The sequence below is a fragment of the Ranitomeya variabilis genome, chromosome 1 (genome assembly GCF_051348905.1).
Source record: "Ranitomeya variabilis isolate aRanVar5 chromosome 1, aRanVar5.hap1, whole genome shotgun sequence".
Classification (NCBI taxonomy): domain Eukaryota; kingdom Metazoa; phylum Chordata; class Amphibia; order Anura; family Dendrobatidae; genus Ranitomeya; species Ranitomeya variabilis.
In genome coordinates, this window is record NC_135232.1 from 842,597,881 (window position 1) to 842,616,416 (window position 18,536).

General features: G+C 42.4%; 1 protein-coding gene across 1 annotated transcript in view; it reads right to left on the bottom strand.

Annotated features, from left to right (window-relative positions):
- LOC143787460 (N-acylethanolamine-hydrolyzing acid amidase-like) overlaps positions 1 to 18,536 on the bottom strand; it is an 89,955-nt gene that overhangs the window by 23,007 nt on the left and 48,412 nt on the right. The window contains exons 3-7 of the mRNA XM_077276227.1: positions 13,842 to 13,968; positions 13,567 to 13,657; positions 9,814 to 9,890; positions 4,929 to 5,101; positions 4,084 to 4,146 (exon numbers count right to left, since the gene is read on the bottom strand). Coding sequence (XP_077132342.1) covers positions 4,084 to 4,146; positions 4,929 to 5,101; positions 9,814 to 9,890; positions 13,567 to 13,657; positions 13,842 to 13,968 — 531 coding nt within the window. The remainder of the gene's footprint in view (positions 1 to 4,083; positions 4,147 to 4,928; positions 5,102 to 9,813; positions 9,891 to 13,566; positions 13,658 to 13,841; positions 13,969 to 18,536) is intronic.

Genomic DNA, 18,536 nt, shown 5'->3' on the forward strand with positions numbered 1-18,536 from the left:
GCAAATGTTGCATTTTTTTCCGCGAAAAAATCGCATCGCGGAAAAAAAAGCAACATGTTCATTAAAAATGCGGAATTGCGGGGATTCCGCACAACTAGGAATGCATTGATCTGCTCACTTTCCGCACGGGGCTGTGCACACCATGCGGGAAGTAAGCAGATTATGTGCGGTTGGTACCCAGGGTGGAGGAGAGGAGACTCTCCTCCACGGACTGGGCACCATATAATTGGTAAAAAAAAAAAAGAATTAAAATAAAAAATAGTGATATACTCACCTTCGATGTCTTCCCGCCTCTCAGGTGCATGCTGCCGCTTCGGTTCCTATAGCTGGTGTGCGGTGAAGGACCTGCGATGACGTCGCGGTCTTGTGATTGGTCGCGAGACCGCGACGTCATGGAAGGTCCTTCACCGCACACCATCTATAGGAACGGACGCCGCTGAGATCGGCTGTCTGCAGGTGAGTATAAGCATTTTTTTTTATTATTTTTAAACATTCTATCTTTTACTATTGATGCTGCATAAGCAGCATCTATAGTAAAAAGTTGGTCACACTTGTCAAACAGTATGTTTGACAAGTGTGACCAACCTGTCAGTCAGTTTTCCAAGCGATGCTACAGATCGCTTGGAAAACTTTAGCATTCTGCAAGCTAATTTCGCTTGCAAAATGCTAAAAAAAAACGGGAAAAAAAAAGCAAAAAAAAAATGCGGATTTCTTGCAGAAAATTTCCGGTTTTCTTCAGGAAATTTCTGCAAGAAATCCTGACGTGTGCACATACCCTTAGATATGTGTAGGTATATAGAGTTAACTGGACTACATGGGATTTAGTGATTAGTAATCCCTCCTTCTCATTTGCTACTTTAACCCCTTAGTAACAGAGCCAATTTTGACCTTAACCCCTTAGTGAAAGAGCCAAATTTTAAAAATCTGACCACTGTCACTTTATGTGGTATGTCCCAAGTGATGTAAAAAAAAAAACATCGACTAGGGACAAAAGCGCGTGTTTCACCCTGCTTCACTCACTCCCCCTGAGGAAATAGGGTAAAATGCACGTTGGGGCTCTGGACATCACTAGGTAAAGCCTTGTGTTTGCAGACATGCCTCATCGACTGTTCATTCTGTTATACATCACTATGTGTTGCTAGTTAGAAGCAGTCTAACACTTGATTCTTATATTTCTTTTGTTTTATTCATTGCATTATGCAGTTGCACTATGCCATCAGTGTTAGCTGTTTATTTAATCTATATTAGGCCTCTTTCACACATCCGTGTCTCCGGTACGTGTGGTGACAGTTTTCACATGTACCGGAGACAATGACACACGTAGGCTCATTCAAATGAATAGGTCTGTGCACATGTCCACGGTCCGTGTGCCCCACACGTAGACATGTCTACTTTTTACAGTCAGCACGGACGGCAAAACGTCCCGCACACGTGCACACGGAAAACACACATTGATGTCCTCCGTGTGAGACACATCGACACCGGGGAAGAAGACGGCTCTCATCATTCTCCCCTGCTCTGCCGGCGATCGGTGGTGCAAGATTGCTAGAGGGGAGGTCAGAGAGCAGGAGGTTGCAATAGTCAAGGCAGGAGATGATGAGGGCATGCACAAGCTTTTTTGCAGTTTCTTGGTCAAGGAATGTAGGGACCCGGGAAATGTTTTTGAGTTTGAGATGGCAGGAGGAGGCAAGGGCTTGGATATGTGGATTGAAAGAGAGGGCAGAGTTGAGGATCACCCCGAGGCACCGAGCATGAGGGACTGGGGAAAGTGAGAAGCCATTGACATTGACGGATAGGTCTGGTGGAGGGATAGAATGAGATGGGGGAAAGATGATAAATTCTGTTTTGTCCATGTTCAGTTTTAGAAAGCGAGTAGAAAAGAAAGATGAAATAGCGGATAGACATTGTGGGATTTTGGTCAGTAAGGAGGTGATGTCAGGTTCAGATATGTAGATCTGTGTGTCATCGGCGTAGAGATGATAGAATCCCACGGTCTGCAGTATGAGCTGTCCCAGGCCAAAGGTGTAGATGGAGAAGAGCAGGGGTCCTAGAACTGAGCCTTGGGGAACGCCCAAGGGGGCGAGGTGAGGAGGTGGTGTGGGAGAGGGAGACACTGAATGTCCTGTCTGTTAGATATGACGAGATCCAGGATATGGCCAAATCTGTGATGCCAAGAGATGACAGAATCTGTAGCAAGAGGGAATGGTCCACAGTGTCAAAGGCAGAAGACAGGTCCAGGAGGAGGACAGAGTAGTGTCGCTTGCTCTTGGCGGTTAGTAGGTCATTGGTGACTTTAGTTAGGGCAGTTTCAGTTGAGTGATGTGGTCGGAAGCCAGATTGTAACCGGTCAGAGGGAGTAGGAGGAGAGGTGGGCGGACAGTTCATGATGGACGTGTTGTTCCAGTAGTTTTGAGGCATAAAGGAGAAGTGATATTGGGCGATAGCTAGACACAGAGGATGGGTCAAGGGAGGGCTTTTTGAGGGTGGGTGTGATTGAGGCATGTTTTAAGGATGAGGGGAAGACACCATTTGTAAGTGAAAGGTTGAAGATATGTGTTAGGGTTGGGATGATGATTGTGGCGAGGTTAGGGATGAGGTGGTACTGGAGTGGGTCAAGCGTGCAAGTGGTGAGATGCGATCTTGACAGCAGGGTGGAGAGCTGATCTTCTGTCATGGCGGAGATGCTAGTTTTGGAAGAACAGGGCTGAGCAGTTAAGAGGAGGGGCATTGGGGGCTTCGGGCCAAAGCTTTCTCTGATTGTATCGATCTTCAGCTTAAAGAAAGAGGCAAAGTCTTCAGCAGAAAAGAGAGGAGAGGGAGGTGGTGCTGGGGGATGGAGTAGAGAATTGAAAGTGTTGACAAGCTGTTTAGGGTTGTGAGACAGGGAGAATAAGAGAGATGAGAAGTTTGTTTTGTCGCAGTGAGTGTGGACTTGAAGCTGGCGAGAGACTGCTTGTATGCGATAAAGTGCTCAGCAGAACGGGATCTCTTCCATCTCCGCTCAGCAACCCTGGAAGCCCGTCTCAGTGCTTTGGTCAGGCTGGTCAGCCAGGGCTGCCTGTTGATTGTACGAGTTTTGCTGGGCGCGAGGGGCGGCCGAATCAAGTGCTGCTGTTATTGTGGTGTTGTATAAAGTGGCAGCAGCATCAGTGTCATGTAAGGAAGCTATGTCTGTAAGAGGGAAAAGGGACTCAGAGAGTGAGTGTAAACTATATGTATCAAATTTTTCTTGCAGATCTATATTGTGTTAACAAATACACTGTCCACCACTGTGGGAGTATATTCATTTAAAGCTATATTCATGAGAAACGGGGGTGTTCTCATTTTTATACTACTATAGTAATTTTTACATATATGAAGAGTTATGTTTTATTTTTCTCATTTTGCTTTTCCATGTCTATAAATATGTATGTTTTGGGAACCACAAGATTTGTATGGGCTCACCAGCCCCTGAATTTTTTGCTATTACAGCAGATAGGAATAAGCCCTCCAACAGAGTGTGACTTAAAATGTCTGGTCTAGTTTAGAGAGGACCTTTTACAAAATATTTTTTTGTGTTGAGCTGGACACACAATGTACTAGTGGCTGCAGACCGGAAAAAAAGTGTTTGTTTTTCAAATTTCTTCTCTATGTTGCAGTGATATCAGCAATCAAAGTGTTTGGCACCTAATAAGCAAACTTTTATTATTTATTTATTTTCAAGGCCAAGAGTGTGTTGCTAGATAGTTTTCACTGGGGGATGTTCTACTGTTTCCCTGTATGTGTTGCCCTTTCATAAGCAGGCAGAAATATGGCAGGCAGAAAAAGAACACATTCCCACAAAAACTTGGATTTCGCTGTATGTGAGATGAAATGATACAGCTGTGATCTCCTGGTCTAACTTCCTGCATTCTTAGAAAGTGCTGGAAGACCAATAAGTTCTCCTGTACGGTGAGCCAGCAGAATTGCATAAAAAGGACAACACAAGATTAAAAATCACTCATTTTTACTGGATGAAGAGTGGACGATCTTATATGCTAGTATGAACTTAGCTTTGCTAGATTTTTGAAGATTTCTTAGTAATAGAAGAAAAAATTAGTTAACCTTCGGTCATCAAAAGGAGGTGGAGTGGTCCAGTGGTCATAATTTGTCTCTACGCGGAACCATCTGCATAAATAAAAGAGATAATAAAGCGTCACAATATTTTTATCTCATCTCCTCACTGCATAAAAGTTTGAAAAATCAAAGCCCTTCTAGGCCAGGAGGAAAACAAGTCTGGAAAAGGAGATGCTTAAATGTGACAAATATCAGACATCAAACATTCAAGACCACGGGAAAAACCATTATCAATGGGGAAAGTTTTGAATGAAGTTTTCTATTAATGTGAATGTGCTCTTCAATGGAACATGCATCTATTTTTTTTTTAGACAAATATTCAAGTACATTGTGACATTCACGTTCGACTATATTATAGGCTCATTTATGCATTGCTTGTTTAATTCTCAAGTCTTGCTTTCTTTGAAATGTGTAAATGTTTTGAAAATTTGACATTTTTGTTTATTTAAAAAAAGGAACTTATTTTGGAGACTAGTTTTATCCACATACGGTCCTAGTCAGAAAGAGCCCACATTAGTCAATGGCACAATCTACATGAACAGTCCAAGTGGGAAAACAAAATCACAACTCTTCCAGGGACAAGAGTTCACAACTATGACATACTGAGGCCACAGTAAGGTGCAAAAAATTACTCATGGAGTTTAACTGCATGACACAGCTGATTTTTATACATGCTCATGAGAATTAGGTCAAACTGGAACTTGAACTGAATGCCAAAGCCAAATGCCAAGTTTATACAGTAAATTGGATTAACCAAAATTATATTTTTTCATTTTAAACAAGACCATCTGACAAAATGTCAGGGAATAATAGACTTTATTAAAATCACTCACTCTCCATGTAAAGGATCCAAAGGCCAGAGATCAGCAGGTCCATCTCTGTTTCTGGTGATCACCAATCCTTCTTTCGGTTGTGTGCCACCCATGATATAGTAGGTCTCAGCAATGATTGGTGTCTTGGAGAGCCGTAGAGCTGCAGCTTCAAAATCATTATCAGCATTCAGTGCCTTGCATTAAAATTGAGCAAATAAAAAGAAAACATTTAGGCCATGTTCACACTTCGCGGTTTTTACCGCGGATCCGCGGCGATTTTGATGCTGCGGGTCCGCAGCAGTTTCCATAGCGTTTCCATTAACATGTAAACCCTATGGAAACCGCAAACCGCTGTGCACATGCTGCGGGAAAAACCGCGCAGAAACGCAGCGGTTTAAAACCCGCAGCATGTCACTTCTTTGTGCAGAATCACAGCGATTCTGCACCCATAGAAATGCATTGAACCGCTTACTTCCCGCATGGGGCTGTGCCCACTTTGCGGGAAGTAAGCGGATAATGCGCGGTTGCTACCCGGGGTGGAGGAGAGGAGACTCTCCTCCAGGCCCTGGGAAGCATGAATAGTGTAAAAAAAAAGAATTAAAATAAAAAATAATGCTATACTCACGTCAGAGGGTGAGTATAAGGCCAATTTTTATTATTTTTATCATTACTATTGATGCTGCATATTGCTGCATATGCAGCATCAATAGTACAGGAGTAATCCCGCAGCGGAAACCGCGGAACAAACCGCAATAAATCTGCAGGGATAACCGCAGCGGTTTTGCCCTGCAGATTTATCAATTCCGCTGCGGGATAAACCCGCAGAGCACACCGCAAAGTGTGCAAATGGCCTTAGAAAGCAGCAACTAATATTCTTCAGTCATGAGGTGCTGCCTCATCTGGACCAACCCCGCTTATAATAATGCTGCAAAAGCTGATCGAAGCAATATCTTCTTTTGCTTTATAAAAGTCTGTGCAGCCATTAATTTCCTCTGAAACAGCGGCAGCGGCTGAGCAAATAGTTTTATGTGGTGTATTTGGAAATTAATAAGATACCATGTAAGGAGAGATCATGTTGAGTTCCTCGGAGCAGAAGCTGCTTTTTGCTCTGAGTCACAGAGAGGTCCATAGCAGAGTCCACTGCTGTGTGACACTCAAGTTCCAATGTGTGTATTAATAGGTTCCCCTTAAGGGTTTTGTCCTGTCACCTTGTTTATAGCTATTAAACTGGCCCAGATGTGTTGTTAGCGATGTAATGTGCATCACTAACATGTTTTCGTCCACTAAAAAAGTCTTAGTTTTAGAAAACACTATATATCGTTAGGGGATTCCCTCACCTTTTCTTTCAGTCATAGGGGTGACGATTTTATCTTTGCAGTCACAGATCACGCAGTGTGATTTTGAAATTATGCACGCCCACAGGATTGTGATTGATTGTGGTGACTGGCCCAACGAAAACCACGTAGTAAATCCCGCACTTGCCCACTACCCCATCTGCTAACTGGGCATGCGAACTTACTCTGGATGTACAACCCCAGCTTCATAACAGATGTGAGCATGTGCCGGAGCCGCTTTAAGTCAGTGGCTACATAACGCGTGAGCGCGCACGCTATGTTTGCTGCTGTGCCTAGTCCACTCTGCGCTCCAGGGCATGCGAACATCTGACATGAAGCTGGGGCTGTACACGCAGAGTCCGTGCGCATACCCAGGGAACGGATGGGCAGTGCACACATGCCGGATTTACGTGGTTGCGGTCGGGCCAGTCACGGAATCAATCACAATCTTGTGGGCGTACATAATTTCAATACCTGTGTGTCACGGTTCACACCGTGCTGCCAACAATATGTCACAGATCCCAACAATATGTCAGGGATCCCAGGGAGGATATCTTTATCGTCCCCACTACTCACACCAATCTGTCACGAACCGGGGTTGATTGGTTGCCCCTGGTTCCTTCTGAAGGGGATTTATCTATATCCCACTTCCGGTTTGGAACTTTCAGCTCTCTGGCGCCCCCTTAGCCTCAGGTCAAATTTGGTACTGCACCTAGGGTAATTAGTCACCAGAAAGGCTGCCTGCTATGTATTGGCTATTGGGCAAGCTACAGCGAGGGCGATATAACTACTCCCACTCAGGAGGGAACAATAATTAACAACGCCCCCGTCGCTACAAAGCTTCCCAAACGCACAGAACAAAGTATGCTGCCACCAGCTCAGATTTTCACAAGGATTAATAGGTCCGGAGCCAACCCAAATCAGTAGCGTAATTCACTTCAGAGGAAGCGACGGTTCGTTTATAGAGCATGAAGAGACAAGCTAGTAGATTATATATTTTACTCCATAAAAACGTAGGCAGTGTTTACAAGGTATAAAAAGATATTATAAAGGAGACAATTCGTATGTACATTACAGATTACAAATAAAAAAGGATTAACAGAAGAAACACACTTACAGTTCCTTATATCATTTCATATCAGCACGGCAGCCGTGTGCTCAGGAGATATATCCAGGTGCATTAGAACAGCTTGCTTCCTGTGCCAAGACTCTAACAACTCAGCAGGAATAAGATATATGCCTTCTTGACATCACTGAGTGGGCTGAGTTATGACATGCACTTCTCTTTTCTCAGAATGTGAAAACCATTTTTTACGCATATCTTGCTGTATGAACCTCCCATAAGTACGACACCATGCTCATGATGTTCCCCACGTCAGGGGCATTCTTTTAAGTATAAATACGGAGCAATTATTTGAACCGCTTAGGCTTCTTTCACACTTCCGTCTTCCAAATCTGCACAGGATCCGTCAAGACGTTGAAATGATGGATCCTGTGCAGATTGTGGAAAACGTGTGCACTGGGCCAGTCTTTCTGACCAGCGAAAACGCATACACAACACAAACCTGGTTAAAAAAAAATTAAAAAAAAATCGCAGTATCCTCACCTACAGGCGTCCCGCACAGCGATGCTCCCGGCAGCTAGCGTTCTTAGTAATAAATTGCGAAATCTCGCGAGAAGTTGTGCCTTACTGAGAAATCCGCACTTTGCACTTGTTGCGTTTAGCTGCTCGCGCTTTCAGTGAGTGATAGTTCTATCGATGGACATCCGGAGTATATACTTCTTATAACCCTAGCTCGGGTCGGTGTCCATATATATCACATTAATAGAACAAAGGAACTCAGGGCTTCTACACCAGTTTTGGCTAGTATTTGATGGGAGAGGGAATGAGTAATGTAGGGAGATCGGCTTGCAGCTAGAAGCCATAAACATTCTTAAGGTGGGAGGGAAAATTCAGGGTTTTGGATGCGCACACACACACAGGCAGCGTGCATAGTGAGAAGAGGGGGGGTCGGAATGGCCCACAGCGTGTGGTTCTCTGTTTTTGGATGTAGCAGGCTCAAGGTGCGTGATAATACACAATCAAATACCTCATGTTCCTGACACTGTGACTGAAAAGATAAAATCGCCACCCCTATGATTGAAAGAAAAGGTAAGTGAGGGAATCCCCTAACGATATAAAATGTTTTTAAACCTACTACTTAGAACTTTTCTTTGGGAAAAACATGTTAGTGATACACAATGCATCACTAACACCACACTGGGGCCAGTTTAATAGCTAAAACGAGGTGACAGGTTAGCTTTAAAATCATTAGAGGTAAGCAGCAGTTAAATGTCTCAAAATTTGAACTAAGCCATTATTACTATAACACTATTAGAGATAATCAGTGTTGAAATATGACAGAAAATGATAGCTTCATTTCTCCTTAATGCCTGGCCTGAAGTTTTAATAATAAAACCATTGACTCTCATTAAATTCTATAAACAAGTAAAAAAATTAGTAAGCTATTGCATTTTTGTGGTGTATTTAATTTCCACAGCTGTGTTAGGCATATTCAAGTCACTATCGGAGCTAAGAGGAAAAGATTCTAAAAGAATAGCAAATTCTACATAGTTGTCCCATCTGAAAAACACCAAACCAAAAGCGATCCACTACTTAGGACCTTTATTACCCAAATCAGAGTGCTTCTGAAAAGAGTGTCTACTGATCTGGGCAGCATTATCTTACTACTGTAAGAGCTGCAAGAGAAATGTATGGTTACCCACAGCTTACCCAGTCGATAACAGTAAGGCTGGAGCTACACAGCGACTTTGGCCAACATTCACGATCTGCCATTTTGATATTGCAGTACAATGCAGGTGAATAAGGTCACATGCTGACCTGCAAAGCACCATAACAATAAAGTTGTAATGCTACCTGATTCACCTGCATCATGCTGAGCTGTAGCAGTGGCAATGCGGCCTGTAGCCCCAGCCTTAACTTGAAGTGTAATCTGCTTCACTTAAAGCAATAGCCAGTGCTTCCTCATTCAGAGAAATGGTTTTCCAAATGCAAGCGAATAATTTTTATTAAAAAAATTAATAAAAAAAAATTAGAGACAGGAACGTAACCAATAACCATTGGCCCAAAGCAAAACTAGGATTCCATCAAGACTACCTTCAGCTGCAAGTTTAGAACATGAAAATATTTGATCCTCATGAATACATATAAGGAATGCACGTAGTGTTGCAACAACATGGGGAAATGCATGTGGTGATGTTATAGGGATACCTGATCACTTATAGTACATTCTGAAATTCCACAGTAGTTACCGAGTGCGGTATCTAAATGGTTAAACAGTAGCAATCGGAGCTAGATCCTTTTGCTGCTGCTACAGGCAGATTATGGCTGCATAACAGAAATGGCTTCTGACAAGCATGGAGCAGGATCAACCAACTCTAAACCCAACTCCAAATATATGCACCCTCATTGTAACATACAGTTATGTCAGGGTGCACGAAAGAGGTAAAGTGGCCATAATTTAACTGACTGAATTTTAGGGCACATTTAGAAATCACAATGGTGTACTTACATCTCTTACTAGCCAGCTGACAGGAGAACTTCTTTTGAAAAAAGCAGAAATTGCGTTCTTCCACCAATCGCCTTTCACTGAGGTTAAAGAATTGCTGACAATTAGCTGATATATAGCCGATATAATAGAAACGTAACAAAATACCACTGTAATAGCGTTACATGCACTACTCAAAAAATTTAAGGGAACATTAAATCAAACATTAAGCCACAATGTATCAAAGTTTCAAATTGAAATCTTTACTGACATTAATTGTGTGATTTAATGAGAAGAACATGATGTTTCAATGGTTAGGGAAACCAATTCAGACCTGGGTTATATTAATAGTGATCTCCTTGACAATCTGTGGCGTTACTTGTAATTGTCGGATGCATAGATACATAATGTCCCAGAGGTTCTCAATTGGATTCAGGTCTGCAGCTTCATCATCCTTGAACTGCCAACACACTCTGGCATCATGTCCGTGATTTGTTCTGCACAAGGAGTAACCCTGGACCCTTTCCACCAGCATAAGCTGTGACAATAGCTCAACCCAGTACAGCAGTTAGGGTACAGTTGGCTATCATATGGAGGTTTCTGTGACCTGCCAATGATTTCCCCAAACCATCACTGACCAACCACCAAACCTGTCATACTGGATAACGTTGTAGACAGCATAATGTTTGCGATGGTTTCTCCAGACTCTTTCATGTCTTTACATGTTTTTAGTGTGAACCTGATCTCATCAGTGAAGAGAACAGGGCACCGATGGAAGACCTGTCAATTCTGGTGTTCTTTGGCAAATGCCAACCAAGCTGCAGAATGCTGGGCTGTAAGGATAGGTCCAACTACAGGATGTCAGGCTACCCTTATAAAGTCTGTTCTTGACAGTTTTGTCAGAAACATGAACACTACTAGCCCAAAGGTGGTAATTTTGTAGGTGTCACGGGGTTACCATGACAGAGAGAAGCCAGAAGACGGCAGCGTCTGTTTGCTCCTACTTCTGCACTAAAAAGAAGCACTTCACCTATAAACTGTGTAAATTTATTTTGGCATTACAGGGGTTAATTGGCCATGTTTAGTTTTCTGGAAGCCTGGGCTCTCAGCTGAGCAGGGTTAGTCACTCCTATCCCCTATATAATCTGGGTCCTGACTGACACACATTGTCAGAGATAGCTTAAAGCTGCATGATTGGAAGGATAGGAGTTAGTGGTTATATGAGAAGGCGTTTGGTGAGTGAATATTTGTATGCCTGGTATTTTAAGTTGCCCATGTTCGTGTTACCTTGTTTGTCTGGTTGGTGTACTACAGTGCACAACTACTCCTCTCTTCCCTGGGTGGGGTGGGGTACAGACAGAGGGCAGATTCAGAAGATAAGGTAAAGTACGTGGCCCCGGCATCTTCACCTACAGAAGTAACCTGGGGAACAGGGTGAGCTAAGGTGCCCCCTAGCGTTAGGGACAGGAACGGAGGCCCTGGTTCAGAGTCACCCGACAACTAAATGACATTGTCGATAGAAATCACGGATTCTCGCTTAGTTCGTCGGTCACTTCATTATCTGGTACATTGGAAGGGATACAGTCCTGAAGAGAGGATGTGTGTACGAGCATCTGATGTCCATGCAACTAGACTGATCCTGTCTTTTCACGTTGCACACCCTGATAAACTCAGTCCTGAGGTTCTGGAGGTCTCTCGTAGAAGGGGGTGTACTGTCATAGGGTTACCGCAACAGAGAAGAGCCAGAAGACCACAGCGTCTGATTGCTCCTACTCATATGATGAAAAGAAGCACTTCACCTTTAAACGGTGTAAATTTCTTTTAGTAATACAGGGGTTAATCGGCCATGTTTAGAGCTCTGGGAGCCTGGGCTTTCAGCTGAGCACATTAGCCACTCCTATCCCCTATATAATCTGGGTCCTGACTGACACACATTGTCAGAGATGGCTTATGAAGCATGGCTGGGAGGATAGGAGTTAGTGGTTATATGAAAAGGCTTTTGGTGGGTTGATCTGTGATTGTTGCTTGGTTTAGTAAGTGTAATAATTCCCTTTCCTTCTCCTACTGATTTTTCCCCTCCTCCACTCCCCGATGCATTCCTCTGTTATATGTGAGTGAATATTCGCATGCCTGGTAATTTAAGTTGCCCCTGTTTGTGTTACCTTGTTCGTTTGGTTGGTGTGCTACGGTGCATAACTACTCCCCCTCAACCCTGGGTGGGGGAAGGGTACAGACGGAGGACAGATTCAGGAAATAAAGCAAGGTACATGGCGCCGGCATCTTCACCTTCATAAGAAACCCGGGGAATAGGGCAAGCTAGGGCACCCCCTAGAATTAGGGACAGGGAAGGAGACCCTGGTCCCGGGTGACCAGACAACTGAGTTGTGAAAGTAGGGCTCAGGCAGTGTTCAACCTGTTTGTCCTCACACAAAGCAGCAGATCATCACCTACTGCTGAATTAATGCCCTTCTACTGCCCTGTTCACGTTTCCTCATGTAACGGTCAGTGGCCTGGTATGTGCGCCATTGTCTTGAGACTGTGCTGGGAGACACAGCAAACCTTCATGTGACGGCACGATGTGCCATCATGGAGGAGTAGGACCATCTTTGCAATCTAAATGAACTACAAGTCTCATGCTACCAGTGGTGGCAAGGATAATAGCAAATTGCAAAACTAGAAAATAGTAAGTCAGAAAGCATTTGGAAAGTGGTTGTCTGTGGCACCATTCCAGTTTTGGGGCTTGTCTTGCTATTGCCTCTCCAGTGGCCTTTTGTCTCTTTAATTTGCATCCCAGCAGATGAAATTGGCTCACAATCACTTATACTTCCTAACAGAATAGATTGATATCCCTGAAGATTAATTGACTTGGGGTTTGTGCTGCTTAAAGGGATTGTCCGGGACTCTTATACTGATGGCCTATCCTCTGGATAGGCAATCAATATTTGATTGTGGGAATAGGGGGGTGAGACACCCTGCACTCCCAATGATCAGCTGTTCCCAGTACCAACCGTAAGTGCTCAGTGGAGCAACCTATTGATTTGAAAAGGGGGAGGATGTCTTGACCCGGCCACGGCCACATAGTTGATGGAGTGGTGCAGTTACGCAAATAAGCACTCTGGTCAATACTGGGACAACTGATCGAGGGGGTGATGGATTTCGAACCCCACTGAGCCTATATTGACAACTTTAAGGATAGGCCATCAATACAAAAGTAATGGACAACCCCTTAAAGTGTTCCCTATAATTTTTTTACCATTGTATTTATAATTAATTATCATGCTATAGATTGAAGATAGAACATAAATAACTTTGTAAATACAATACATCACTTCTTTTGAAATGCCAATGAATTTTTGTCTGAAGTAAAGTAAATATCTGCATTTACAATTCTGTATCCTCCATAGCTGAAATCTCCTAGGATTCCTAGCATGCACAAATGTGATGATTTGCATCAATAGTGGTATTATGATAAAGTTACAAAATGGGATGTGACAATGAAAGATATATCTCCAGTAAAGATTTGTACATAAAGACATATCTATGAAATAACCACCAAGCAAAGCAATGCTGCAACTAGCTAAAATAAACTACACAGTAAAATCATCTAAATAATGCATTTTAAAAAATGCTGTTAGTGAATGGAAAGTGATATTTTCCTGTCCACACACCTAGCAAACAATTAGCCATCTTTAACACAATAGAAATGTCCGGTATAAACCTGACATAAAATATGAAGCCTACAAATATATTTTACAATTTATAAACTTAAAATTATACCTCTTGCATCGCCAGATACTGTAAACACATAGGGTCTTTGACCAGTCCACAATCCAACATAACCTAAAAAGGTTGTTCCTGTGTATGCAACCTACCAGAGAAGATATATAATGTGTTATACTAAATAAATAAATACATACATACAATTTGCAGATCTCACTTTCCTGAAAGGTGCACAAATACATAAACCTACTACAAATAAATTATTAATGTTGTGTTTAGTTTGTGAATGATGACTAATGGTTTACATGATAGCTTCAAGACAATTACTATACCTTCTCATTTTGTATGAAATCTAAATCCATGGTTAGTTTTCTTAATATATCAGGAAAGTTATAATCCAAGTTTCTCCCATGGTAAACATTTCCCTTGTCATCTTGGGCAATAATACTAGTGCAAAACCTGCAAAAGAATTGTATTTTTTTTAACTAATTTCAAGGCGCCACACCAGCTGCCGACATGTACATAGCACCCGATCTCACTTGTTTTGGAGGCAGCCAATGTTGTAGTCTCCATTTACCTTTCTTTTTTATAGTTATTATCTTTTTATATTACAGAATATTTTATCCACAGAGCATATGACCCCCGGGCCAGTCCACTGGTAACGGTTTGGTGCAGCCTGGCCACAGGTGCTTTAGCGACGTGTACCTTTAAATTGCTTATGGTTGCATCATAATCTGTAACAGGAATGGCACATCTTACAGATTGGTACGTGGCCACTGATGACTTAAACCAATGTACAGGGCTGGTAATGCACTTGACAACTGGGTGTTTTAGTGGCACTGTAAGTTTACATCTCCCATTGCATCAGAAGCTGTAATACACACCCACACAGCAGCATGCTGTGATATGTCCCTATCTAGAGGGGATAAAAAGCACTGCACAGCAGGAGTAGGCTGTATAAAGGGGGCTGAAAAGTGATGCATTGTGGGGGCTGAGAGAAGTGATGTTCACCTGCAGGGTACATAAAGAAATGATATACAGTAGGAAGGGGTTGTATATAGGAGACAGAGTGAAATTATATACAGTGGGTTGCAAAAGTATTCACCCCCCATTGGCATTTTTCATATTTTGCTACCTCGCAACCTGGAATTTCAGTGTTCTTTTTGAGGGTTTGCATCAGTTCATGTAAAGAACATGCCTACAACTGTGAACTTTGGTTTTCTTTTTATTGTGAAGCAAACAACCAGTAAGACAAAGTAACTGAAAACTTCAGTGTGCATAACTATTCACCCCATAAAGTCAGTACTTTGAAGAGCGTCCTTTACTGGCAATTCGCTTTGGACAAGTCTATGAGCTTTCTAAATCTTGTCACTGGGATTTTTGCTTATTCCTCAAGGCAAAACTGCTCCAGCTCCTTCAATTTAGATGGTTTCCTCTGTTGAACAGCAATATTTAAGTCTAACCATAGACTCTCAATTGTATTATAATCTGGTCTTTGACTAGGCAATTCCAAAATATTTACACGTTTCCCCTTACATACTCAGACCTGACACCCATAATGTGGTGGTGCACCATCTTGGGTGTCAGGTCCGAGCATTCCTACATGAACAGTTTCCTGGAAAGTGGATTGGTCGTTGTGGGCCAGTGGAATGGCCACCAAGGTCTCCCGATCTGTCCTTAGACTTTTATCTTTGGGGTCATCTGAAGGCAATTGTCCATGTTGTGAAGATACGAGATGTGCAGCATCTGAAACAACGGATACTGGAAGCCCGTGCTAGCATTTCTTCACCGTTGTTGCCATCAGTGTGTCAAGAGTGGGAGAAGAGGGTTGCATTGACAATCCAACACAATGAGCAGCACTTTGAACACATTTTATAAGTGGTCATAAACTTGTAAATAACTCATAAAAGAATAAAATTATGTTAAAACCAAGCATACCAATGTTTTTCTTGTGAAATTCTCAGTAAGTTAGATGTGTCACATGACCCTCTTCCCATTGGAAAAAATAAAGTTGGATCCAAAATGGCCAACTTCAAAATGGCCACCACCCATCTTAAAGTTTCCCCCTCCCATATACTAATGTGCCACATACAGGAAGTTGATATAACTAACCATTCCCATTTTATTTAGGTGTATCCATATAAATGGCCCACCCTGTATAACGCTGTATATAAGCCCCCAAGCTGACCTGTAAGAGAAGAAAAATAACTTTTATTATACTCACCTGGAGGGCGGTCCGGTATGATGAGTGTCGCTTTTCTAGATCCGACGCCTCCCATCTTCTTGCAATGCCGCCCTCCTGCTTGCTTCATGTGGATGACGCGTCCTTGCATCATCCACACAGGCTCCCCGGAATCGCGCTCCTGTGCAGGTGTAATTATCTGCGCTGTTGATGGCAGAGCAAAGTACTGCAGTGGGCAGGTGCCGGGAAAGGTCAGAGAGACCCAGCGCCTTCGCACTAAAGGACTTTGCTCTGTAGTGAACATTAATTCCCTTGAAAGTAATTTTGTTCATTAAATTACTAAAAAACACCTTCCCAGTAATATTATTGGCAAAAAAAAATAGCCCAAATAATAGCTAGATGCTCTTGTGAGGTTGTTTATTGCTTTGGTTTTGATTGTTTGTTCATTTTGGTTTTTTTTACATTTTTTTGCTTTCTTCATTTCTGTTCTTTATATTATTGTTTTCCCACCTTTAATATAGGGTGAGTGAGGGCAGTGAGGGATAGCCCACAGTGAGTGGGGGCACCAAAACCGTATATCTAGATTGCCAACCTCCACAGTAAGGCAGGATACAGATAGGTCTATAATACGGTATGTGCTAGAACTTGGTAATTTTTTTATCTTGTCTATTTTTTGCCAATCATATCACTGGAAAGGTGTTTTTTAGTAATTTAATGAATAAAATGACTTTTAAGGGAATTCATGTTCACTATATTGTTTAAAATTCTGGTTCAAAAATTTTATTTTACGTTTGGATTAATGTAACATGGCCAGTTATTCGTCAAACGCCATTAATATTGATCTATGGGCACAAGACGCAAACCAGGTTTTTTCTACCAAATATGAAACAACTCACGGAAAACCCAGCACAGAAAACCCATCTGTTTAAAGAACTATATTTAGCCTATAAAGAGAATACAAAATCTTGGTGGGAAACAAAGGGTTTAGAGAACTACGGTATATAAAAAACAAAATTGTTCCCAAAGGCCTCTGTATTAACATCCAACCTTCATCCCGTACTGCCAACTCTCATCTATTGGCAGCGTGGACGAAAGAGTCTATAGAGGCATCAATTCGGTTTATGCAGCTTCTTCTTATTGAAGAAAAAAAGCTGTTTGAAGAATCGACAAAAAAATTGAATAGTCTGATTGAGAAGGTTAAGAATAAATCTGACCCAGATTTTGTGAGACGTGAATACACCTTATAGACATCTGTTGAGAAATTTCAGTCCAATTTAAAGGATTGTAAGCATACACAGTTTGCACGAGATCTTAGTGAGTTTAAGGACAACAGAGCATATGACTATCAAAGTAGGATCACTGTGGAGATGTCTTCATCAGATATTGACACATCAGACACAGAACGGACTGACAGTCTTACCATCTTCCGTGATAGAGGTAGACAGACATGGGGGAAATGGCATACGCCAAGACATCATTACAAAGAGGAAATGGGAGAGAATCCAGACCAAATCAGACTGCTCCCTTACCTTCTACATCATCATCAATGTCACAATCTTTTTTGGACAGAAGTGCGACAGTGGGGTACGATCTCAGGAGGAAGGCACTATAGGTCAGGGTGAGATCATAAACCTTTCATCTTATGTGCTATCAGGTGAAGACTATTCCCTTCTGCGGAGGGGGCTGAATTTTGTTCCAACATATCCCTATGATTGCTTTAGGTGGGGTAAGGATTTGAATTTATTTGTACGGAATCTTTAATGGAAATTGTTTTTTCAACAACATGATGTAGAGCAATGTAAAAGTCTAGGCCTATCAGAAAATGATATTGACAGTCTGCAGGCTCTGACAGATATATTGAAAGAGAATGATCAAGAACGGGAAAAAGGTCCCTTCACCAACTTAAAAAATAAGAGTATAAGGATGCCACCTATTAATGAAGTCACGAGTATAGACATTTTTATGAAGTTGGTGGAAGAAGATCTGTCTAAGGGCCCCTTCACACTGGTCGATTCTGCTACGATTACGACGCATTTGCGTCATATTCGACATCGCAGTACGAGCTCGTAGCCAGCGGTCACACTCTACGATGTTAACGCTTTTTCTGACGTAGTTGCGATGTGAACGTCACGCGTCGCAATCGTACGCTACCCTTCACACCGCCATAGTCCTACGACTCCGAGCGTGACGTATTACCAGCATGGGCGTGCTAAAACGTCACGCCCAATCAGGAGACAGGTATGCGGAAGCCCAACCCACGTAGTCGCATTACGAGCTCGTATGACCGCCGTCACATACTACGATTTCGACCGCCACAGCGAGACATTTACGACGAAAGAAAGTTCTGCTCTTTCTTTCACATCGTACGATGCTGGGCTGCGTCGCAAATCGTAACGCCATGTCACACTTTGCAACCTCGGAACGAGGACGGATAAACGTCACAAATCGAACGCTCGTTCAGACTTTGATTGCACAGTGTGAAGGGGCCCTAAGATTCATCGTGATAACCATCAGGATGCCTCTAATCTTACTCGTGATGAGAAAGCGTCCTTAGAGAGGTTTGAAAAAAACAATGATATCATTCTAAAGGCCTCAAAGGGGGGAATCTCGTCATTATGGACCATTCAGTTTATTTAGATATGTCACGCTTTGCTATATGATCATGGTACTTATGAAATCTTGCGAGGGGACGCTACCGCAGAATACAGGAAAGAGTTGGAGAGTGTTTTAGACCAGGCAAAAGAAAGGAACTTGAAATCTGAAAATGAGTACCAGTTCATGTTGCCAAATAAGCCAATGATTCCAACATTCTATGCTTTGCCAAAGGTTCATAAGGGCCTAACAC